The sequence below is a fragment of the Phaseolus vulgaris genome, chromosome 6 (genome assembly GCF_000499845.2).
Source record: "Phaseolus vulgaris cultivar G19833 chromosome 6, P. vulgaris v2.0, whole genome shotgun sequence".
NCBI classification, from domain to species: domain Eukaryota; kingdom Viridiplantae; phylum Streptophyta; class Magnoliopsida; order Fabales; family Fabaceae; genus Phaseolus; species Phaseolus vulgaris.
Genome location: NC_023754.2, coordinates 5,295,879 through 5,320,282, shown reverse-complemented (window position 1 = coordinate 5,320,282; position 24,404 = coordinate 5,295,879). Strand labels below are relative to the sequence as shown.

The window sequence follows — 24,404 nt, the reverse complement described above, 5'->3', positions numbered from 1 at the left end:
TCCCCTGGAGTGTGCTCACAAACATCTTGCAATACACCGCATCTGATCCTCCTGACAGCATCATCTGCGTATGGAACGTGGTGAGATGTGCCTCAGGATCCTCCACGCCGGTAAAAACAGCCTTCACAGGTACCACACTCGCAGGGATAGGCGTGTCTGTAATCGCCTGAGCGAAAGGCATGGGAAACACGCGAGGTGGCGTTGACGGCGCGACCTCTTCAGCGACTGGGCGCCCTCGCTGCTCCTGAAGAGCTTGGCGCAATTCCTCAGTCACTCTGCTAAGCTCTTCATTCCTGGCCTGAGAGGCGACCAGGTCCTCATGCATCTTTGCCTGCTCTATGCGCGAGGCTTCCACATTCGCCTGCAACGCACGCATAATTTCCACCATCTGCGCCATAGTCATGGCGCCGTCAGCAGCAACGGGCGCAACTGGACTTGAACGGTTGCTTCTCATCTTTCTCATGAAAACTTGACAGATCACAAAGAGCGATGAACAACACCTTCTTCAGCGACGATTGATTCAGCGATCAATCGGTCAGAGCTTCGCAAAACTTCGAAGAACTTCAAGAACACAACCTCAACAGCAAACCTTCACAGAAACTCACAACTCCACCACAAACCACCGCTTCTTCCACGAAAATCCAAATGAGCGGCGAAACTCAGATCTCACCGATTAAAACTTGCGTAAGCAGCGAAAAACCTCACCTCACCGAACAAAAACTCAAACGAACGGCGGAAAATGGTTGCACCAGCACACAACCAGACAGAAACTGCAGAAACCTCCAAGAACTCACGTTGTGGATGGGAACAGGTTTTACACGGCCCCACGGTGGGCGCCTGATGATCCTGCCTGTTGACCGGGACGCAAGAACCTTGCCTCGTCAAACCTGGATCGACTTCTGCGCCGTATTAGCCTCCGTCCTTCACCGCGATTCACCTCAAGAACCTGCAAAAGACAGAACGACGCCGCTGCGGCCGATTACGCTCCGACGCCCAAGTCAGCGACTGAACCACCAAATACTAAGAGAAACTCAATAACTCTAAGGAACCGTGCAAAAGTTCTCTCTCAGCGTACTCAAGACTCGCAAGCGTAAAGAAACAATCTAAACGTGCGTACCTCAGAAGTTCGTTAGAATCTCTTATATACCTGTGCACTTTCTCTCTCCTGACAGTTACACATCTGGACACGTGGCTCGCATCCAGCTGTACACGTGTCACCATCTGGAGCATCCTTGACTTGGGCGCCACTTCTTACTCTTCAGGGTTTTGACTAAGTTACTTATGCATGACACAACTCAGTGCATAGTTGCCTTGGAGCGTGATCTCTTCTGGGTGGCGAGTTCGGGTGCCTTCGTACACACCTTCCCTGTGGTCTCGCTGGCCGCCTTCATGATCTACTCTTCTTGCTTCACCATGTATGTTCAGGTGAGCTATCTCCCGAGCTCATCCTCTGGCCAGCTGGGAATGACTATCTGACTTCATCTTCGGCGATGTCCTTGTTTTGGCGATCTCTAATCACTTGGTCGCCTGGGTTCACATCTGGCGACTTCATCTTCAACCCGGTGACCGCCGATTTTGGTATGCTGGAGATCGGAGCACGCCAACTTAACAACCGGCGACTACACGAGCCCCCCGACTTCCTTCCCTTCTGCTAGCCAGGTGCCCCGTCCAACACGCCTATATAATAGCTTGATGCCACGTCATCACTTCCGACTACCAGGGCAGTACAGACTTATTGTATTATTATTACATTATTAGTTAAAATAAGTTAATTGGTAATTAAATTTTTATATTATTATATAATATATGTATTAAGTGTGTGTATACATATATACAAAATAAATACTTATTTAAAATTTAATTTGTAATAAAACTATTAAATAATAAAAATAAATAAATATATTACTATAATATTTTACTGGACAAAGTGCTCAGTGCTCGGTGCTTGGTGTACGGTGTGGGTAGCTCAACTCGGCTGTTGGGCTTATAAAGTGGGTCATGAGTTTGGCCTAGTTATGTTAGTAAGCCCGTTGGAGAATAATTGAAATAATATTTTTATACGTTAATATAAGGTTATTAGTAAAAGATATTTCTTAACCTAAGAATGTGTGTTAGTGCACGTAGTGGATAAGTCACGTAAATATATTTTAACCTAAGTGTGAGTTTAGGGCACATAATGGTTAAGTTGCATGCATAATGAAAGATAACGTTGCACCATGAGTAAGGGTGCAGATGTAAACAAAATATTTTTTTCTGCAGTTAGCACCTGAAGATAAGTGGTGCCTCTTTAGCAGGTTGTTTCTCTGTTGTTATTTTATGCTCTCATTAGAGATAAGATTATTTTCTGTTTTAGCACCCTGAGTGGAGGTGCCCATAAACAGAATGTTTTCTGTTACGTATGCTTTTGGTTGAGATTAGATACTCATGAGAGAAAGTTGTGACAAGAGATAAGCTATAAAAGGGGTTTGAGACCTTAGGTAAAGGTACTTTGTTTCTGAGACTGAAATTGAATATTTCTTTAATTTTAGTAAGTTCTTACTGACTTGATTGTCAGAGTGTGATCAACAGGTAGAGCCTCATTTGTCTCAACGAAGCCACATTCCAATGCAATAAAATGTAAAACCGATTCCAAAGGAGATAGACCGGAGCTAGAGTTGGTCACCAAAGTCAACCGACAAGAAAGTCAATCGACGAGAACATTAATGTTAAGCAAATTTAAGATAATAGTAAAATATATAAAAAATATTTAAATATATATTTTGTAACTACTTTTTCTTTTTGGTGTTCCTTCAATGCAGATTCCTTTAACTCTTAATTAACTATGTTCTTTTAACTTGTTTGCATGTATCAAGTAAAAAGAATATATGTCTCGGGTGAATTCATTTGCAACCACCACACTTATAATTAATTACAGTGATAATTAAATGTGCAATGTTGAATAAGATATTTTTTTTAATATATTAAACACATACTATTTGGAAATTATCAGTGTAGGAAAGATAATTCCGGAGAAAATTTTGAAAATAAAAAATAATTAACTTAAATATACTTTAAGTATCTATATCTATGCATATGTATATGATTTTTTTCCTAGTTTAAATTGTTGTTTTTTATTATTTTACATATTTTTTTGTCTTTACCATTAATTTTAATCATTTCGTAAAAAACAGTTATTAATTTTAAATTTTAAATTTTAAATTTTAAATCTTAAATCTTAAAAGTGTAGTTTCTCAAACATAAAACAAAACAGTTTATTAAAAGTGGAACAGTTATTACGATTTCTTTTTAAAAATTATAATTTTTATCTCTTCTTATCATTTGATTTAGTTATTATCCATTATCATTTAGTCTTTTATTTTCTTTTTAAAAAAAATATAAATATAATAATAATAAAAATAAAAAATACGGACGCTAATATAAAATAAAAGAAGTCTAGAATTATAAATTGTCTTCCAAGATTAAAGTTTACATTAAACAAATTAGGAAACATAAAAATTAAAATCATAAATATTAATAAGTAATGATTAAAAATTGAAAACATCGTATTTAAAAAAAAAGAAAATTCCGTTAGTTTGACACACAAATGATTCGAGTATTTTTATCCATTAAAACGAAAGTAAAGATATCAAATTATGAAATAATATATATATATATATATATAGTTTCCTTATAAAGTAAACAAGATATATTTAAAAGTTATCATAACCTAAAAAATATCAATGTTGATGGAATTTCGATCAAACTTTAGTAAGAAAAAACAATTGAGCATCGAAATTGGAAGGAGGAGCTTTAAAGAAACAAGAAGATCCAATACGTCAGCAAGTCTACATCCAGTCACAAATATTATATGGGCCATCAGCCTATACAGGTACAATTGGCGCCCAACGTCGGACCGAGATATTACTCAATTTCCATTAGCAAATAGCAGCCGTCAACAATGGTATCAACAAGGAACAACACCAACAACAATCGTACGACAGATGTGCAGATAACTATGATCCAAGTCCTTCAAACACAAATGGAGGAACTGCGATAAAAGAGCATTGCAGATCAATTACGTATTGAGGAGGATCGACGTCGGCACGAGGAAGAGATGTCCCTTTTGAAATATCAAAATAAGTGTTTGCAGCAACTTGATGGACATGAAGGGGAAGAACAATCCCGAGCACCACCAACCCATCAAACCCATCCAACCCATCAAACACACCCACCCGTTCCAACTCACCCAACTCATCACACTCTTCAAATCCGTCAAACTCACCAAAGTTCTAGAAACAATCCTATCCCGGATGATGAAAAAGACCCGAGAGGACACCCGCTCACAGATGAAATCATTGGCAGACCACTTCCTGCCAAGTGGAAAGGATTAACCATCAAACTCTACAATGGTTCCACCGACCTAGACGAATACTTGAATGTCTTTAAGACACAAATAACCTTATATACAACCAACAAGTCAGTATGGTGTAAGGTCTTTCCTACCTCTCTCCAAGAGGGACCGCTAGGTTGGTTCACTCGTCTTCCTCCCAACTTTGTGGGAAATTTCAAAGTCTTAGCATCAAAATTATCACGCAGTATGCGACAAGCCGACCACACCACACTTCATCCATGTCCCTTCTTAATGTAAAACAATAAAAGGGAGAGTCTTTACGGACATTCATGGATAGATTCAACAAAGTATGCATGGGTATAAGAAATTTGATGCTCAAGATAGCCATGCATCATTTGGTCGAAGCAATCCCTCCTAGCCTATTCACCGAAAGCTTAATCAAACGACCAACCAAAAATATGGAAGAATTGAGGAATCGTGCTACCAAATTCATGCAGATTGAAGAGCATATTGACTATCACAGGAACCATCAGTTTGAAGTGCCAACAAGGGGAAAGAAACAAACAAAAGCAATCGACCTTTGCCTGGTAGGTGTGATCACTTTAGGGAAAACTGAGGCATTATGGGGTCGAGTTAATCCCAACTTTGAAACAGTCACAGACTCCAAAGAATATTGATACTTCTAAACGTTGCCAGTATCACAAAAATTATGGCCATAGAATCGAAGGATGTCAAGCGTTGAAAGATAAAATAGAAGCACTTATTCAAGCTGGACACTTCCATAAATTCATCAAGACCGATACCAGTACGCATCGATCCCCACAAAGGGATCGATATCCAACCAGAGGGCAAAAAGAATACTATGATCGATCTGGATTGGGGGACTCACGTCGACGTGATGACAACCAACATTTGACGTGACAGAGACTAAGTAAAAGTTTAGTAAGAAGGACGCGACCACAAAGTGAAAGTTCTGAGAGAAACAACCGAACCAGATGTAGGGTTCAGGAAGTTATTAACACTATTGCCTGGCCAATCTCACTTGGTGTACCGGAACGAGAAATCAACACAATTGTTAGAGGTTTCGTAGGAGGTGCATGCTCTAACTTAGCTAGAAACGGTTGAGCAAGGTGCTTTGATGTCTCCAAATCCAAAAGGAATGCTTGAAGACCTTGTTGATGGTTGTGTGAGTGTGTTTCTATAAGTATTTGAATTTGTTAATCCACTCTTTATGATGATCCAAGGTTGATTGAATCTTAATCCTTTTGAAAAAGATGTATTTTCTATAAAAAAGTGAAAATTCAACCTATTGAAATGTTGATTCAACCAGTTGTTTTACACTTAGTGGATTTTGAAAATGATTTGAAAAGCTTGACTTTGTTTGACTTTGTTGTCAATCCAATTCAACCAGTTGTTTCGAAAATTCAACAGGTTATTTTTCTAGAAACCTTAATAGAATTTTGTTAAGTTGTTCCAATCTGTTTTAAATGATTCAAACTACTTTTGGTTCTTGAATTAAATGCTTTGACCATCTGATTGGAGTATAAAAAGGTTGTTTTATGCTCCTGGTCATTAACTAAGAAAGAGAGTTTAATCAAAATTAGTTATCAAGATTTCAAAGAGCTTTTGGATCATTCTCAAGTGCGGAATAAAATTCTATGTATTCTCTGTACTTTAATCTTTGATTGTATCCAGGTGTATTCCATTCCTTTCTTCCTTAATCACTGTATTTCTGTGTGACTTGGTGTGTGCAGTTTCAGAGGGTTGTTCTGAAAACTGTGTTGTTGCCAAATGGATGTAGATCTTGGTTAAGAGTGGATCGGTATAAACATCTTATGTGAATGTATCTATCCTTACACTCTTTAAACTGCTTTAACTTTGATCTTATAAACTGTTGGTATAAACAACGGTTGTTTCGCAAAATCAACTGGTTGATTTTCTAGAATCAAACTAAAAACAATTTTCTAATTGGCTAAATAGTTTTCTAATTGATTGATTCTTCATAGTCTTTCACTCTACCTTCAATACTTGAAAAAATATTTCAAAAACAATTCAACCCTTCTTGTTTAAGGCTTATAATTCTAACAGAAAGAAGCACCTTCGGGCCATCCAGTCGGTCCATTCCACATCCATCCGGAACCGACCAAGGAAGCCCCCGATTACTTTTACAGATGATGATTTCACTGCAATAGACCCATCACAAGACGATCCCATGGTAATCACAATGCAAATAGACAAATTTTCAATCACTATGGTCCTGGTGGATCAAGGTAGCTTAGGAGATATCCTTTATTGGAGAACTTTTAAGAAGATGAGGATCCCTGAAACAGAAATCCAGTCGTATGACGAACAGATTGTCGGATTCTCAGGTGAACGAGTGGACACCAAAGGGTTCATTGACCTATACACTACATTCGGGGAAGAGGGAAGTTTGAGCAGAACCATAACGAGTAGATATTTATTGGTTAATGAAAATACATCTTATAACATACTTCTTGGACGATTGTCCATAAATCGACTTGAGGCGATATTCTCCACCCCTCACCTAGCTATGAATTTCCATCAACGGTTGGAGATATCGTCACGATCCATATATATATCAGAAAGTTGCTCGTGAATTACGTCGCAAGTCTAAAAGTTGAACTTTCCTGACGATTAGGGGTGGCAAAGCGGGCCAGCCCGCCCCCTATTGACCCGCCCCACGCTTGGCCAGCAAAAATGCGGGTCGGGTTGGCCCGCCCCGCAAAGTTATTGCGGGCTAGAATTCCTGACTCGCCCCGCATAAGAGCTGGCCCGCGGGTTTGCGGGCCAGCCCGCGTTCTTTTTTATTTTTTAATTAAATATTTTTATTTTATATTTCGTTCTTAAAAAATTGTCAAATTAAACCTATATATTTGTTACTATCAAACCTAAATTTTTTATTTTTCAAACATAGTTAAGCATCAAAACATTAAACATTAAGATAAATATCAAGTATCACTATTCTTCCACATCCATAACATTAAAAATACTTAATTCCAAAACATTAAACATAAACATAAACATTAATTCAAAAACATTAAACATAAACATTATTGACATTCTTCCATTTTAATAACATTGGATGCCGCCTTAGAAGAACTTTCATCCATTTTTTCAAAAATAAACCTAATTACGTTGCCCTACTGCTGCTAAGTGCAAAAAAAAAATTCTTGCGGGTTAGCGGGCCAGCCCCACTGCTGGCCCGCGCGAGCCGTGGGCTAATGCGGGTTAGCGGGTTAGCGGGTTGAAAAGGTAAGCCCGCCCCGTGTTTTTTACCAGTGGGTTAGCGGGTTGAAAAGGTCAGCCCGCCCCGTGTTTGCTAAGTGCAAAACAAAAATTCTTGCGGGTTAGCGGGCCAGCCCCACTGCTGGCCCGCGCGGGCCGTGGGCTAATGCGGGTTAGCGGGTTGAAAAGGTCAGCCCGCCCCGTGTTTTTTACCAGCGGGCCGCGGGCCGGCCCGCATGGCCCGCCCCAATTTGCCATCCCTACAGACGATTATATAGAGCATCGCCACGTGGTCGGTTTCGTGGAAGAGAGAGATGGTCGATCGAAAGGCAATCACGTGACAAAAGATCGAGAGAGCATTTAGTCGATTTAGACCCCTGACTTGATGAAGCCCGTATAGAGCCAAGCGAGAACCTTCATACCTTGCCTCTTCGGTATGACAATCACAAGACACACATTTGAAGGTCCTTGAAACCGGACGACAGCAAGGCACTAAGTTAGACTTTGATTGATAATATTGATTTGTTTGCGTAGACAACTGCAGATAGGCCCAGTGTTAGCCCGAATGTCATTACATACTGCCTCTCCATTTATAAGGAGGCCAGACCGATAGCCCAGAAAAAATGAAAGATGGGTGAAGAGAAGCGTGATGCCGCACGAGAAGAAACTGAGAAATTACTGAAAGTAGGCTTCATCAGAAAAGCACAATATAACACATGGTTGGCCAATGTCGTCATGGTCAAGAAGTCCAATGGCAAGTGAAGGATGTGTGTAGATTACACCGATCTTAACAAAGCATGCTCTAAAGATTCTTATCCCCTACCCAGCATTGATCGGCTCATAGACGCACTGACCGGTCATACTATTCTCTTAGCCCTCAGGCGCTTGAGCAGTCGCCCTCATCCTCTTAGCCCTTTTCGCAAGATCCTTCTTGTCAATCTTAACCAACATCCTATATGTGAAAGAGAATAAAAGGTAATCAATAACAATAGCAAACTTATTCCCATCAAGAGTAGGGAATGAAAAATACTAGTATAAACTTTTAGAGCCCCTGGGGTGGACTCTCTGCTTATGAGAAAGGCAGTGTCGAAGACCACCTTTAAGCTTGACAAGAACTGGCAGACCTCCTGGTCGCGCTGAGGTAGATCTTCCAGGCATCAAGCACCTTGGAAGCCTGGTTCTTCAGTATAATACAAAGGGAATCCATCAAGAAGGGTTGGATCCCTTTTGTTGTATCGAATCTTCAGAAATTTACCTTTGAAGCCCTTATAGGATTGTTGGAAGAGCGAAAGCAATGTCCTTCAAAACACACCATTGAAGGAAACCCACAGTTGGCGGCCCAAGCATTTGGCCACAAAGAAATATAGGAAGACCTCGAGAAACGACAAAAGGCCCAACCGTGTGTAAAGTATAATGAAGCCTCAAATGAATGCCCAACTATTTGGGTGTAGTTGGGCAGGGGCTACATTAATTTCGGTAAAAAGTTCTTTTTTCGAAGTTGAAAAAGGGAAGACGGAGGAGAATCTTTTTAAAAACGATAGCATAAAAATAACAAAAAGGACCTTCAGGATCCGAGGACTCATCATAACAAACAGGCTTGTCCTCCCTACATGGGATTAAACTAAGAAATCTATCACTTTCTTTGCCAAAATTACAATCACTCTTTCTTTAGGCAACTATACGCTCACAAGAAGTGTATATGGAAGTCTCCTCTAAAAGGGTTGGAGGGGCCCAAGGTATAGGGTTTTGTAGTCCATCTAAAAATACAAACACAAGTTGAATACAAAACAAATTCAGACCAAGCAAAGCAAGTAAGTCACATGCAGAGATGAAGATACATTCCATATTCAAACAATGCAATTAGAAAATATAACAATCAACATGGGCAGAAAAGAGTAAATCCAGAGGAACCCCAACTCAGGCAACATGGTCATCGTAATTGTGAATGCTCTAATCAGGTAGTGATGCAAATATTAAATGATAAGTTGATGAAAGGAAGTACCTTTTGTGATCAAAGAAAGTAGAAGCTTTGAGTGGCGAGATCAAAGAACGCAAGAAATACCGAGTGAGCAAATGTGAAGAGAAGCAGGGAAAGAGGAAGGGTTTTCAAGAGTTGGAGAAATGAAACAATGAATGAGAACGAGCTTTTTTAATGTTGGCTTATATGAGTATGGGAATGTCAAGCGACATCACTTTCCCACTGTTCAAGAGGATGCCACGTGTACGCTTCAGGTTAAGTATGGTGAGATGTCACCTCAGAAACGCTTTGTATGTCGTGCAACACCTACCCGCTATGAAACTGCCATGTCATCCATCAGAGTACTCGAAAAGCCTCTTCGCTTAGCCAAGCTCAACTCGAGCCTGGGGGGCTTGTGTACTGAACAGAGTGCTCAGATGCTCGGTACACGAGCGTAATTAGGTCAGCTCGGTTGTTGGGCCCAAAGAGTGGGTCACGAGGTTGACCCAATTATGTTGGTAAGCCCGCTAGAGACTAATTAAAATAATATTTTTGTTATAACATTAGTAGCAGAATATGTTTTTTTTAACCTAACAGATAAGGGTGCGTGGTTGTTAAGATACGTAAATACATGCATATAGCTGTTGGTTGAAAAGATAAAGTTGTTAAATAAGAGAAGTACTGTAAGTAAAGGTGCTCACGTAAAACAAAATATTTTCTTGCTGTTAGCACCTGAAGTGGTGCCCCGTTGGTAGGTGGCTTTTCTGTTATTATTTTATGCTTTTAGTAGAGATAAGATTCTTATGAGAGAAAGGTATTACAAGAGTAGTTATAAAAGGGGTTTGAGTCCCCCAGTAAAGATACGTTGTTTCTAAGACTGAGACTGCATACTTATTTGTTTTTAGTAAGCTCTCACTAACATGATTGTTGTAGTGTGATCAACAGGTAGAGCCCCCTCTGTTTCAATGGAGTCGTGTTCCAGTGCAACAAGGAGACATAAAACAAATTTCAAAGGAGACAGATCATAAGTTGAGCTTCTCACCAGAGTCAACCAGCGATAAACTCAACCGGAAAGAACAATTATCATAATCTAAAATATCAATGTTGATTGAATTTGGATCCCACTTAAGTAAGAAAAACAATTGAGAAGAAAACCATTTTTACATAATTCACTACAAGAAAATCATTAAGTAAAACTACTTTTAGAGACAAAAAATAATTACTTACTATATCAACTAATAAACTAAATATTATTTTAGAGATTAAAAAAGTTATTGGTATCTAAAGTAACTTCTATTATTAATCAAAATTTGTAAACTAGTGTCCCGACTAGTCCTCGGTCATCGACTCCAGTGACTGACCTCAGACATCTCACACCGGTGCTTGATAGTAATGATGGTCCACGTAAGGTGGGTCCCAGATACACATATCAGGGTGTTAGTCAGTCTTCGGACATCGGTACCATAAACATCGACGTTGGAGATCAAGATCAGACCTCGTCAGAAGAAGGAGTGATCGGACATCGACGATCTGAACAGTTATATTGGGCCACGTAAGGTGGGTCCCAAGATTATACTAAGTTATTAGTTAAACATCAGATAAGAGGGAAGCCTAAGTCACGAGGGATCCATGCACGTGGTGTGTATAGCGTATACAGGTGCGACACGAGTAAATAATCCTTAGAGGCGCTAAGGCCCATTAGGGTTAGGGTTTCTGATCTCGCGGGTGATTCGAACGTCGAAGGATTCGCCACGTCAAGCTCTGTCTTCTGCAAGAACGCTCCAAGCACTCCACAAGAACTCCAAGGGAACCTGCGAAACACAACAAACGGCACCTCTAGCGGCCGATTGCACTCTGACGCTCAAGTCAGCCTTGCGAAACCACCAAAGAACTAAGAACTATGAATCTCAGCGAGACTCGTGTGCTCTCTGTGATTCTCTCTCTCTGTGTGTGTAAACTAGTAACTTGCAAGAATGAATCTTACCTCCCTCTGCATGAGCGCAGAATGCCTTTATATACTCTGTTGCGCGCCTAAGTTATTCGTCTATGAAGTAACTTAGCGCGTTTCCTTCACTAGGTGTCTCGTGCAACCTCAGCGTGAATACCAAGTGTGGCTTGGCTAAGCGCACGCACTAGGCATCACCTACTGTGTGAACGATCACCTCTGCTTTGCACCATGCACGTCATGGGCTAGGAGAGCACCAATCACCGACTGGCTACTAGCTCTCTTAGACCATCCTCATGCACAACACTGCAAAGCACATAACTTCTCCTTTCTCTGATACTCTGCCACACAAGGCTCGTATACGACGCTCTCGCTGGAAATCACCCCTTGTCTCCAGCTTAACTGCGCGTAACACGAAGACCCGATAACTATCGCTCACCCCAGACGACCGATCGGTGCATCATAGCGCCACGCCTTCTGCCTCATGGCGCTTATATAGGCGCTGATCGCGCATCCTCTAGGACCACCGATCACCCCCTGACCACCAATCATTCCCTGGGTGACTTTCTCAAAGACACATCTGCTTCCCTGGCCCACATGTCCCACTAGGAACGGTCCACGTGGCTATCTGTTGCTAACGTCACCGACTACCGATGACCGACCAGATCAGTTTCCAAGGGAAGTTGCATGCATGGCACGTGAATACTTAGGGCACCCGCAGAACAGATGGCGCCAGAGATTAGGTGCACAAGTTGGTAACCAAGCGGCCACTTTGTTAGTCGTTGCACTCTAGTTAAAGGAAGTCCTATGTGCCAGATTACGCTAAGATTGTGTGATAGCAGCGCAAGGACGTTCCCCAAGGAACCCTAGACAAGGGTAACAACACAGAGGTAAAGCATAGTTTCAACCTATATAAAGGGTGCTAAGAGCCCTAGCAAGGTACATAGTTTCTAAGACTAAAACTACTTTATACACTTAGTGTCTCTTTGCCATAATACTGACTTGAGCGTCGAAGTGCAAACGACCGTCAGGGCGCCCTTTGTCTTTGCAGTTGAGAGATTTCTGAACCAAGGAAGTACGATTCTCAGGCAGATATAGAAGGGCCAAAGGCTGCTGCTCGAGTCAACCGGCGAAGCAAGTCAACTGGTGAGAACATTTGGCGTCCACCGTGGGGTCTGATAAAACAAGGTCCCACTCGCAATCGTGTTAAGAGTTTTCACCAACGATATGAGGAGTACGAGGCAAGGATCTGCTGCGTCCCCAGGTGCTCCGCTTGCTGGAGTGGACAACGTTACCACGCAGCAACTCATGGAGACCATGCGCACCATCCAAGAAGCGGTGGCAACATCTAGGGTTTGTTTGGATTGAGGTGGGGATTTGTGGGGAGGGGAGGGAGTGGATTAGAGAGGATTAGAGAGGATGTGTGAGGTTGTTTGGATTAAGGGATGATAGAGTGGATTTGTGAGGATGGTTTATTGAAGTTTGTGAGTGATGTGATAGTTAGGTGTAAAATGTAAATTTACAAATTTATTCTTGTCATTAAAAAATATTTTAATAATGAATTATGATATTTTTTTTTGTAAGTTTGAGTTAATTGTTTTTTTGCAATATATAATATTTATAATTATTCTTATTTTTTTAATAAAAGATAATTTTGTGTTAAATTCAAATAAATTTATTAAATATATTAAAATTTATGAAAGTAATTTTTATTGTTATATACATTTGTTATTTTATATAATTATATATATTTTGTTGATATTATCATTTTATTTTATTATTTTTATTATTTATAATTATATGTTGTTATTAATAGTATAATTAAAAATATTTGAAATTATTAAATAAATTTATGTAATATTTAAATTTGTATATTGTATGTATATAATTATATTATTAATTATAATAGTACTAAAATAAATAATACTGTTAATATTTTGAATAATTATATATTTTAAAAATAATGTACAATTTAAACATAGTAACATGATAAAATTCACATATTTTCATAAATATTATGAAATATTAACTACCAACATGAAAAAAATTATATTTTATTTTTTATGTATATTTTTTTCTCTCAATTTGTATCCAATAAAAAAAAAATAACAACTTTCTCTTATCATTAATAAACATTAGATTAACATGAAATAGTCGGTGATTAAAATAAATAAATGAAGTCATTAAATTAGAATCCTAAATGATGTGTCATGAAAATTTTAAAAAATTACAAACATAATAATGTCCAATAACACATTAAATTTAACTGACAATCAAAATAAGTTCAACATAAAAAATAATAATAACACAATAAAAATACAATTAATGTTCTTTATTGAGTTTAAGCTCGTGAAGTGTATCTTCGATTCGGTCCAAACGTGTGTGGATAGTGTTGATATTTTCCTGCATATTTTGAATTCCCCCCCAAATTTGTGTTAACATTGCCGAATCATGGGGGATCTCGGGTTGAGGATGATCGCCTGCAACATGAGGCAGTGGAATGTCTTCGTGTTCTTGTTCATGTTCATCGTCAGGCCTTCCAAGTTGCCACACACCATTGACCTCAAAGATATTCATTTTCTTCATGGTTTTTTCCCCGAAGAAGTTATTCCACCCTAACGTGATTGATGACTCTCCCATCAAGTTCATGGCATATAGCAACATGAGGTGTGTGATTAAACAACCATATGGAAGAGGCATATCATTGTCACGACATTTTATCATATGTTGCATTATATAATGAGGCCAATTAATCATCACATTACTTTTTAGGCACCATAACATGAAAACATCTTCATGAACCAACTGCGAGAAGTTGCTCCCCCGAGGACACAACATGTGCACCCATGTGTAATGAAGTAGTCTATCATTCATAGTTAAACTACCTACGTTTTTTATATTTTGGTCGTGCACCTCTTCTCTTGTCATGGTTAATAGGGCTTGTTGACGATCAAAATGTATGTCCTCAGGGATGGTACCAGGGGTTAATAAGAGACCATCATATTTCAGATTCCCCACGTTCATCCAATCCCTATGTCTAATTATAATCTTGTGGGTGCCAATCTGAGTAGCAAGATAACCCTGTGTCGTTAGATGGAGATTTGAATAAAAAACCCTAACCATATCCTCATAATATGGTAGTCTTATACTAAGAAAGTTTTGCAATCCTTGGAAGTTCAAATATTCTTGAAACTGAAACCAGATGTGGCAAAAAATGGGAAATCTAAGACTTTTGGAGGTATGACTGGTCTTCCATGAAAATTTTCCTCAAATGCAACCATCTGACGTTTTGTTTGGAAATACCGGGAATAATCTAAAACACCCTCCCTCCTTGGTAATGGGATCATAGGAACTTCATCATCATTTCTTCCGCTTTTACCCTTACCCTTGGGCATTTTTTGCCTCTTCGTAGATGAAGATGCCATCGATAAAGAAATTCAAACCTATGATGAAAATGTTACGAAACAATGACAAAATAATAGTATATTAGAAAATATCCTCACACATAAATTTCAAATGAAAAACAGTTCAACAATAATAATATAAGAAGTACAATGTTTGTCTTAAATTAAAAGTAGATTGATTAAATTACAAATTGAAGAACATAAAAATATAATTAAACATAATTTGTTGACGCTGAGTCATGATGTTAAACAATTTTGCCATTCTTCGCTCTTTCGGCATACCAAATACTCGCATTGCAATAGCTGGATTTTCACAGAGAAAGTCATAGCATTGGTCCATGACTGCTTCATCTTGAATATTTAGATCAATTAGCATGGACCAAATATCTGAAGGCGAATATTGATATGAACTCTTACGACGATCATTTTGTACGTGTTCACCATAATAGTCATTCCGTCGTTTGATTTTCGCAGCGATTTCTTGTGATGAAGTGGCTTGTACACGAGCAATGGCTAATACCTCATCAACGACATCGTTACCACGGTTCATGGAAGCGACACAATTTTGCAGGTTCGTATTCAACATATTGAATTGATTCTCAATTACATCCACCATGAGGCCTTTTCTCTTTGATCCCCTAGATGACGATGTCCCACCGGATGGTTGAGAGGGCGCAGATGGAGTATTACTTGGACTGTCTGTTAATTGAACATGCGCTACAGGTGAGCATGGAACTTCGTGGTCTGCAACATTAAACTCTGGCGGCTCAGGTATGTAGTCCATGTTATGATCGCCTAGGTCCACACTTAAATTTTCCGTGAGCACCTGCCTAGATGCCAATCGGGTTGTCCTTTGACCACTTCCAGTGGCCCTGTCGTTTGACCACAACTCTTCCATAAGATTGTAGTGCCGAATGGATTTGGCACGCCACTTATCAGCAGATGGTTTCGCCTACAAAAAGTTGAGTGTTATTATAATAACAAATTATGGGATATTGTCATCTTTAATTACTTTACCTGAATCAAGTTTTCCCAAACTTCGTCCTCGGCCTCAAAACATTTTGTGGCTTGGTTCCAACCAAAACCACTAAATAGGTCGTGGACCTCCCGCCACTTGTCCTTCAAACATTTTTGTCGGTTCTTTACATTATTTTTCGTAATGGCAGGGAGTCCGACCTCGTGTAATGCAAGTACAATGTTATTATATCCCTGAGTCGTCCAACTGCCATCGATTCTCGACCCTCGTCGTGCCTCGTCCACCATGGCATTAAGCAGGATAAAATCCATATCCGTGGTCCACTTTGTTGTTTGTGTGAACCCCTTGGATGAACTTAGCTGAACACTTTTACTACGATCCATCTAAACAAGCATTATGAAAGTTAGGACCAAATAGAGTAAGCATAATATAAAACAACATTTAGTACAGTATCAATTGTTTACATAATCTTGCCACATTTCATTTGTTATAGTGTCCCTAATGTGTGAACCTAGTCTATGATCATCGTCACGGACTTGAGAAGTTGAAACTTGTATATCTTGTTGCAACAATTCACGATCCACTTCTTCTATTAAAGAGTCATCATTGTCCACTCCGCGAAGAAAGTTATGCAAAATACAACAAGCTAAAATAATATTTGTCATGGTATGCAAATCGTAATGTGGCTCGGTCCCACTAGCTATAATTGGAAAACGTTTTTTCATGACACCAAATGTCCTTTCAATTACATTTCTAAGCGACGAATGACGATGATTAAACAATTCTCTTGAATGTTGTGGTCCTCTTCGAGAATACTCTTTCAAGTGGTATCTAACCCCACGATAAGGTGTTAATATTTGTGGTTTTAACATAAAACCTGCATCGCCAAGATAGTATTTTCCTACAAACATTCCAAGGAAACATCCATTAGTTATGTATATTATCACTTTTGTATCTATTGTTATGAATTTTCAAACACCTTAAACTTGCCTTCTGGAATAACCAAAGGATCCTCTCCTATGAAAGCCTCCTTCAATATCCTCGAATCTGAGGCTGTTCCTTCCCACCCAGCTAGAACATACGTGAATTTCATATCCAAATCACAAGCTGCGAATACGTTTTGAGTTGGTCAATCTTTTCTTCCTCGAAAACGAGCCGCATCAGCACGTGAGACCTTCACACGTACATGAGTGCCATCAATGGCCCCTAAACAATCCTAATGGTAACCAAAATTTCAGGTCTAAACAAATACAAATACAAAAGACATTATGAGAATTGTAAAGGAAATTTGTAATAAACAAACCTTAAAGTAAGGGAAAAATCGATTGTTGTGTAAGATTTGGGGTTGGACATCAATACCATCTGTTTGCTTTATGAATTGTCCTTCCAACATCAAAATTGCATTTAATACGTTGTGAAAGTGACGAGAAACTGTTTCTCCAGACCGATGAAAAAAAAATGAAACACTTCGATTCTTGACGTTATGTCCAATAATATGAAGAAATTTAGCAACTTGTTCTTCAACTGTTGAACGATATGCATCCTTTACAACTTCGGTTGCCCTAATCCGTTCACATAATTGAATGAAAGCTTTTGGTCCCATGCGAATAATGTCACGAGAACGTTCGGTGTGCACCAAATACTCCATCAATTCTTGTCTACGACGCTCTTTTCTTGGTTCAAACTCAGTAATAGAGTTCGTTGTATCACTTAACATACGCAACAAATTCAAACCAAAAGCAATGATGCAAAGGATCATCACTGATGTAAGTTCAGTATTTCTTTTCAATCGTTCTTGTATTTTTTAAATTAGATTCATGTTCACACGAGTAAGATCATTATAAATTGCAATTGTATCCTCAAATTCTTGCATGTCTTCGTCATCCCAAAGTGGTTTTCAATTATTCTCGTTATCCATGTAATCTTGACCTTGTCATTGACAACCATAAAATAGTTTATGGATACATGTGAAATAGTTTATGTTACAAATAACTCTAACCACTTTAAGTTAGAGTTACTATAATAGCATTAGGATTAGGATTAAGATTATGATAGGGTTAGGTGAAGAATACTAATAGAGATAAGATGTACTTTAATTCTTATAATTAAATCTATACACAACTCATATCACTACCAATAATAAAAAGAAGTAAACACATAATAATAAAAAATGTAAAAAGTAAACATATAATAATAAAAAATATAAAAAAGTAAACCCAACAAACACATAATAACAAAAAAAATATAAATATAATTGTAAAAATTAAAAACAGTAAATACATAAAGTAAAAAATTAAACAGTAAAGACATAATAATAAAAAATATAAAAACATTAAACAAATAATAAAAAATATAAAAGCAGTAAACACATAATATAAAAAGAATATAAATACATTTATAAAAATAAATAAAATTGTAAACACATAATAAAAAAATGTAAATAAATTTATAAATATTAAAAACAGTAAACACATAATAAAAAAACAAATAAAAGTCTAAATATATTTATAAAAGTTGAAAACAGTACATACATAAAAAAATAAACAACAGAGTAAAAATCTAAAAATATGCAAATTCAATTATTAAGATTAAAAACAGTAAACATATAAAAAAAATTAAACAGTATCTTGTTAATAAAAAAAATAAAAACAATAAAGACATAATAAATTTATATATATATATATATATATAATTAAAAACAATAAAAAAAAACTAAACAGTAAACAGAAAATAATAAAAAATATAAAAAAAGTAAAAAAAATAAGAAGAAGAAAATATAAATAAATTTTTAAAATTTAAAAACAATAAACACATACAAAATTTTAAATACATTTATAAAAATTAAAAATGATAAATACATAAAAAATAAACAAAACAGTAAATACCTAAAAAAAAACTGTAAACAACAATTATTAAAATTAAAAATAATAAACACCTAAAAAAACACATAACATAAAAAGACGTAATAATAAAAAAAATTAAAAAATTAAACACCTAATAATATTAAAAAACACAGTAAAATCATAAAATAAAAAACTACACATTAAACATAATAATAAAAACTGTAAAATCAACAAACACATAATAATAATAAAGAAAAATAAATACATTCAGAAAAATAAAAAACATAACCACATAATAATGAAAAATAACTACATTCATAAAAATCTGCAAACAAAAACTGTAAACGACAAAATAAACTAAACAATAAACACATAACAGAATATAAATATATTTATTAAAAATAATAACAGTAGATATATACAAAATAAATGTGAATATATTTTTAAAAATTAAAAAAGTAACAGCACATCATAGACTAAGCTGTAAATATATTTAGAAAAAATAAATAAAAACTTACTGGAAGGTGAAGAGCACAAGAAGAAGCACTGCAAAGAAGATATACTGGTAAGAAGATGCACTGGAAAGAAGAAGAAGCAATGTGATGAAGAGAATGTGGAAAAATAAAAAAAAAATACATAAAAGAATCCAACATTTTTCTCACACAAGGGAGAATCGATTCTCTTTCTACCTTCAAAAACCACAAAATCGATTCTCCCAAATCACTTCTATATAGAGAATCGATTCTGCATCTTTTGGAAAAATTTAAAATCGATTTTGCACCATCCAACAATATGGAAAATCGATTCTATAGCATACACAAACATTGGAAAATCAATTCTATAGCATGTAAGAGATAAGAAAATCGATTCTACAGCTTTTACAGTGATACGAAAATCGATTTTGGAAAAGGATGGAGAGAAACCAGTGCGCCAAAACAGTGAGTTTTACCTTCCTCAAACCAATTCTCTTTCGTTTTCTTGTTCTGGGCACAACACAACAATCAAACCTCATCCCTCATCTCATTTATAGCAAACACAGCTTTAGTTTCAGATTCACGGGTCTACCGTTTTGTTATGGTCAAGATTCTTCTGCAAGTAGCACTGGAGAGTCTAATGAAAAGAAAACTCATTGGCTCAGAACTGCACCACAGTAAATTCATTCACATGTGCACAAAGGATAGAAAAGTAAAATGCTATGTCAATGGTCTTTGCCAGCTGTAATCATCTCAAATCTCCTCACTTTTGTGAGGAGGAGAAAAAATGCCATCTCCGCTCACCCATCTTCGCCCGCGCCTTCAAATAAACCGATCCAAACGTAAATCATACCCGCTCGCCCCTCCCTCCTCATTGCTGGCACCCGGAAACAAACACTGTGTTAGGGTTCAAATTGCCGCATCACGTGCAGACAATGAAGAACTACGCAGAACCAATGAGGAACTGCGCAGAGATTGCAACGAGCAGGGGACCGCGCGGTGGACGAGCGTGCCCCACCCATACCACTTAGGGCACGCCCCATGCCGTTGTCACAAAAGATTATGGATACTGCGTTGCCAACCACATCTCTAGGCCCGAAGGTCACCTTCACAGGTGTAGAGGACCAGAGGCTCATCTCACGGCGTTCCACACTCAGATGATCCTCATAGGAGGGTCTGATGTTGTGTATTGCAAGCTTCTTATGAGCACATTGGCAGGCGCGGCGTTGGAGTGGTTCGTCAGTCTCCCTAACGGACACATCACTACTTTTGACCAGTTCGCAACGTTGTCCAGAGAACAGTACCTCGTTAACAGGGCCCCCACTCGAATCTCTTATGATGTCTTTGGCATTAAACAATACTAGGGAGAGTCCTTAAAGGAGTTCTTGAACAGGTTTGGAGTCCAGGTAGTGAGGTTGAAGCCCACAGATGAGGCCATGACAGTGCACGCCTTCATCAAGGGAATGTTGTCAGGACCTTTCAGTGAATCACTGCTAAGGTTCTACCCAAAGACGTTCAACGAGATCAGGCGTTGGGCTTTAGGCACATCACTGCGGACGATCGAGTCACAGCGAAACGTGGTCTCGTCGATCTAGTCCGACCTCGAGCAGCAGATCGACCTCTGCCCATGAAGGTGCACGAGGCAACCACAGAGAATAAGGGAGCGGGAAAGCACCAGCCCTATGAGAGGCCTCAAACAGGGACTCGCCCCCAAAGCATAATTTTCGTGTAGAGCTCAAGGAGCTAATCGCTATTCCGAAGATGCCCCCAAGACAGACAGAAAGATGGGGCCCAGCAAGAACGCTTGGTGTGAACTCCACCAAGCATATGGCCACCACATACGCAATTGCTTGGCCCTGGCGCACCAACTGGATAAGTTAGTGAAAAGCGGCTTCTTGAAGGACTACCTCCAGGAGCCGCAGGACGATCAGGCGTTGGTAATCGGAGGGGCAGATCAAGGGCACGAGGTGCCCATTCATGGTGAAATCAACACCATCTCTGGAGGATTTTCAGGAGGAGGATGCACCGCCTCCCAGCGAAAGAAGTACGCACGAGAGGTGATGGCAGTAGAGGTACAGGAGGCAGATCAGACTCCCGATGTCGACCTCGAATTCACCAAGGCCGATCGCCAGGATGTCATACCACATGACAATGACCCGGTGGTGATTTCAGTAGTTACAGCAAGGAGAAGGGTGCATCACGTCCTCGTAGACCAAGGAAGTTCAAACCTTCAACAAGTTGCAGTTGTCTCTAGACCAGTTGAGACCTTATACCGGATGCTTGTATGATTTTGCTGGAGATCAGGTAGAAGTGTGTGGACATATAGAGCTGAGGAAAACCTTCACATATGGCACAACCTCGCGCACTGCCAACATCAGGTATCTCGTTGTTAACGCTCCATCAGCCTACAATATATTGTTGGGTAGACCTGCCTTGAACAGGATTGGAGCGATTACCTCTACAAGGCATATGAAGATGAAGTTGCCTTCCCTCGAGGGTACGATGATCACCATCAAGTCTGACCAGAAAGAGGCTAAGAAGTGTTACGAGAATAGCCTCAAGACAAAGAGAGGTGTGTTTGTCACTACCACTCAGCCTCCAAGGAAAGAAGGGGTCACCCGCGCAGAAATTGCCCGGGAGAGACGGCTCGAGCTTGCTGAAGACGTGTTAGAGAGGAAGATCGGTGGGAAAATGTTCAAGCATGGCAAGTCTTTGGGCCAAGAGACTCAGGACCAAGTCGCTAAACTCATAGCACGGCACCTCGACACATTTGTCTGGTCTTCCTCAGACATGCCTGGCCTAGACCCCGATTTCTTGTGTCATCGTCTCACCATGGACCCCCAGGTCCGACCTGTTCGCCAAAGAAGACGAAAATTCAACGAGGAGAGGCGTCAAGTCGTCAGAGAAGAGACAGAGAAACTGTTGAAAGTTGGCCACATCAGGGAGATTTAGTACCCTGAGTGGTTGGCGAATGTGGTGCTAGTGAAGAAGGTTAGTGGGAAATGGAGGATGTGCGTAGACTTCACAGACCTCAACATGGCCTGCCCGAAAGACTCCTACCCGCTGCCTAGCATTGATGCTTTGGTGGACATTGCGTCCAGTTGCAGACTGCTCAGCTTCTTTGATGCCTTTTCTGGTTACAACCAGATCATGATGCACCTCAGGGACGAGGGTAAGATAGCATTCATGACAGAGCTCTCTTGTTGTTGTTATAAGGTGATGCCCTTTGGGCTTAAGAATACAGGGGCGACATACCAAAGGCTGATGGACAGAGTGTTAGCACCCATGTTAGGGCGAAATGTCCAAGCATATGTAGATGACATGGTGGTCACCTCCCAGTAGAGAGAGCAGCATGTAGCAGACCTGGAAGAGCTATTCACCACGATAGTAAAGTACAGGCTGAAGCTGAACCCGGAGAAGTGTGTGTTCAGGGTAGAGGCAGGTAAGTTCTTGGGATTCCTACTCACTGAACGTGGGATAGAGGCGAATCCTGAGAAGTGTGTTACGATAATAGCAATGAGGAGCACGATCTCAGTTAAGGAGGTGCAGTAGTTGACAAGGCGCATGACCGCTCTGTCCAGATTCATATCAGCAGGAGGAGATAAGGGTCATCCTTATTTCCAGTGCTTGAAGAGAAACATTAGGTTTGTATGGACCAGAGAGTGCGAAGAGGCGTTCGTAAAGCTGAAGGAGTACCTGGCAAGTCCACCAGTGTTGTGCAAGCCAGAACTAGGTATTCCACTTCGTTTTACTTCGCGGTTACAGAAAAGGCGATAAGTTTGGTTCTGCTGCAAGAGCAAGACCAGGTACAGAAGTCGATCTACTTTGTTAACAAAGTTTTGCAAGGGCCAGAGGTCAGATACCAAGCCATAGAGAAAGCAGCTCTGGCAGTAGTGTTCTTAGCGCGAAGACTTCGCCACTACTTCCAGAGCTTTACCGTAATAGTGATGACAGACCTTCCAATTTGCAAGGTCTTTCAGAAGCCAGATGTGGCAGGCAGGATGGTGCGATGGGCGGTAGAGTTATCAGTGTTTGATGTGCAGTATGAGCCCAGAGGCCCCATTAAAGGCCAGGACTACGCTGACTTCGTAATAAAGCTCTCCTCGGCAGCCACACACCAAGAAGGAGCAGGTTTCAGATGGGTACTCTCTGTAGATGGTTCCTCCAACCAACAAGGTAGTGGGGCTGGTGTCATCTTGGAAGGGCCAAATGGGTTGCTAATTGAGCAGGCCCTGCGCTTCGCTTTCAAGGCCAGTAACAACCAGACAGAGTATGAGGCCCTAATCGTTGGAATGTTGCTGGCTAAGGAGAGAGGTGCGAAAGGTTTGTTGGCGAAGAGTGACTCCTTCTTAGTCACAGGTCAGGTCACGAGGGAATACCAAGCTAAAGACCCTCAGATGGTCGCATACCTAAAGTACGTTCAGGTTCTGAAGGAGACGTTTTAGGTGTTCGAGTTAGTCAACGTGCCTAGAGAACAGAATGCCTGAGCATACTTGCTTGCAAAGCTCTCCAGTTCGGGCAAGTGGAGCAAACAGAGGACCGTTATTCAGGAGACCCTAAGGACACCTCGAACTACCACATATAATATGGCAGAAGTCCAGCAGATCAGCACTTCGGAAGGGGTGACGAGGAGTCATCAGTCGCTAACGCGGGAGACGTTGAAAACGCCCAGAATAAGTGTATACCCAGTAGTTGGGGAAAGGTCATTGCAGGTTTACCAAGTTGAAACAGGAGAAACTTGGATGACACCCTACCAACGCTATTTGCCCAAGGGGATACTCTCGCTAGAGTCTGCAGAGGCTAGAAAAATAAAGAAAAATTCGAGCAAGTACACCTTGATCGATGGAAAGTTGTTCAGGCATGGGTTCACCCACCCTATCCTGGTATGTGTAAGTGGTGAGCAGTGCACGTGCATTATGGCAGAATTACATGAGGGGATATGTGGTAGCCACATCGGCGGTCGATCTCTCTCGTCGAAGGCCATTCGTGCAAGATATTACTGGCCAACCATGAGGGAACATTGCACGAGGTATGCACAGCGGTGCAAGCAGTGCTAGCAACATGCCGGCTGGCCCAGGGGGCCTCCGGAAGAGCTTAGGTCCATCTACAACCCATGGTCATTTCATACCTGGGGGATTGACATTCTGGGACCTTTCCCTTTAGCAGTACGGCAGATGAAGTACCTCGTGGTTGCCATAGAATACTTCACAAAGTGGATAGAGGCTGAGCC

The 24,404-nt window shown here is 39.7% G+C and overlaps 1 protein-coding gene across 1 annotated transcript; it reads left to right on the top strand.

Annotated features, from left to right (window-relative positions):
• The first annotated feature begins 22,824 nt into the window (after positions 1 to 22,824).
• Positions 22,825 to 23,619, top strand: LOC137833273 (uncharacterized). The gene has a single exon (XM_068641633.1). The coding sequence runs from the start codon at positions 22,825 to 22,827 to the stop codon at positions 23,617 to 23,619; it is 795 nt and encodes a 264-aa protein (XP_068497734.1).
• The last annotated feature ends 785 nt before the right edge of the window (positions 23,620 to 24,404 follow it).

Bases quoted from the DNA above. Each gene is read 5' to 3' on its own strand.
- LOC137833273 (XM_068641633.1), top strand. From the start codon at position 22,825: ATGGACCAGAGAGTGCGAAGAGGCGTTCGTAAAGCTGAAGGAGTACCT.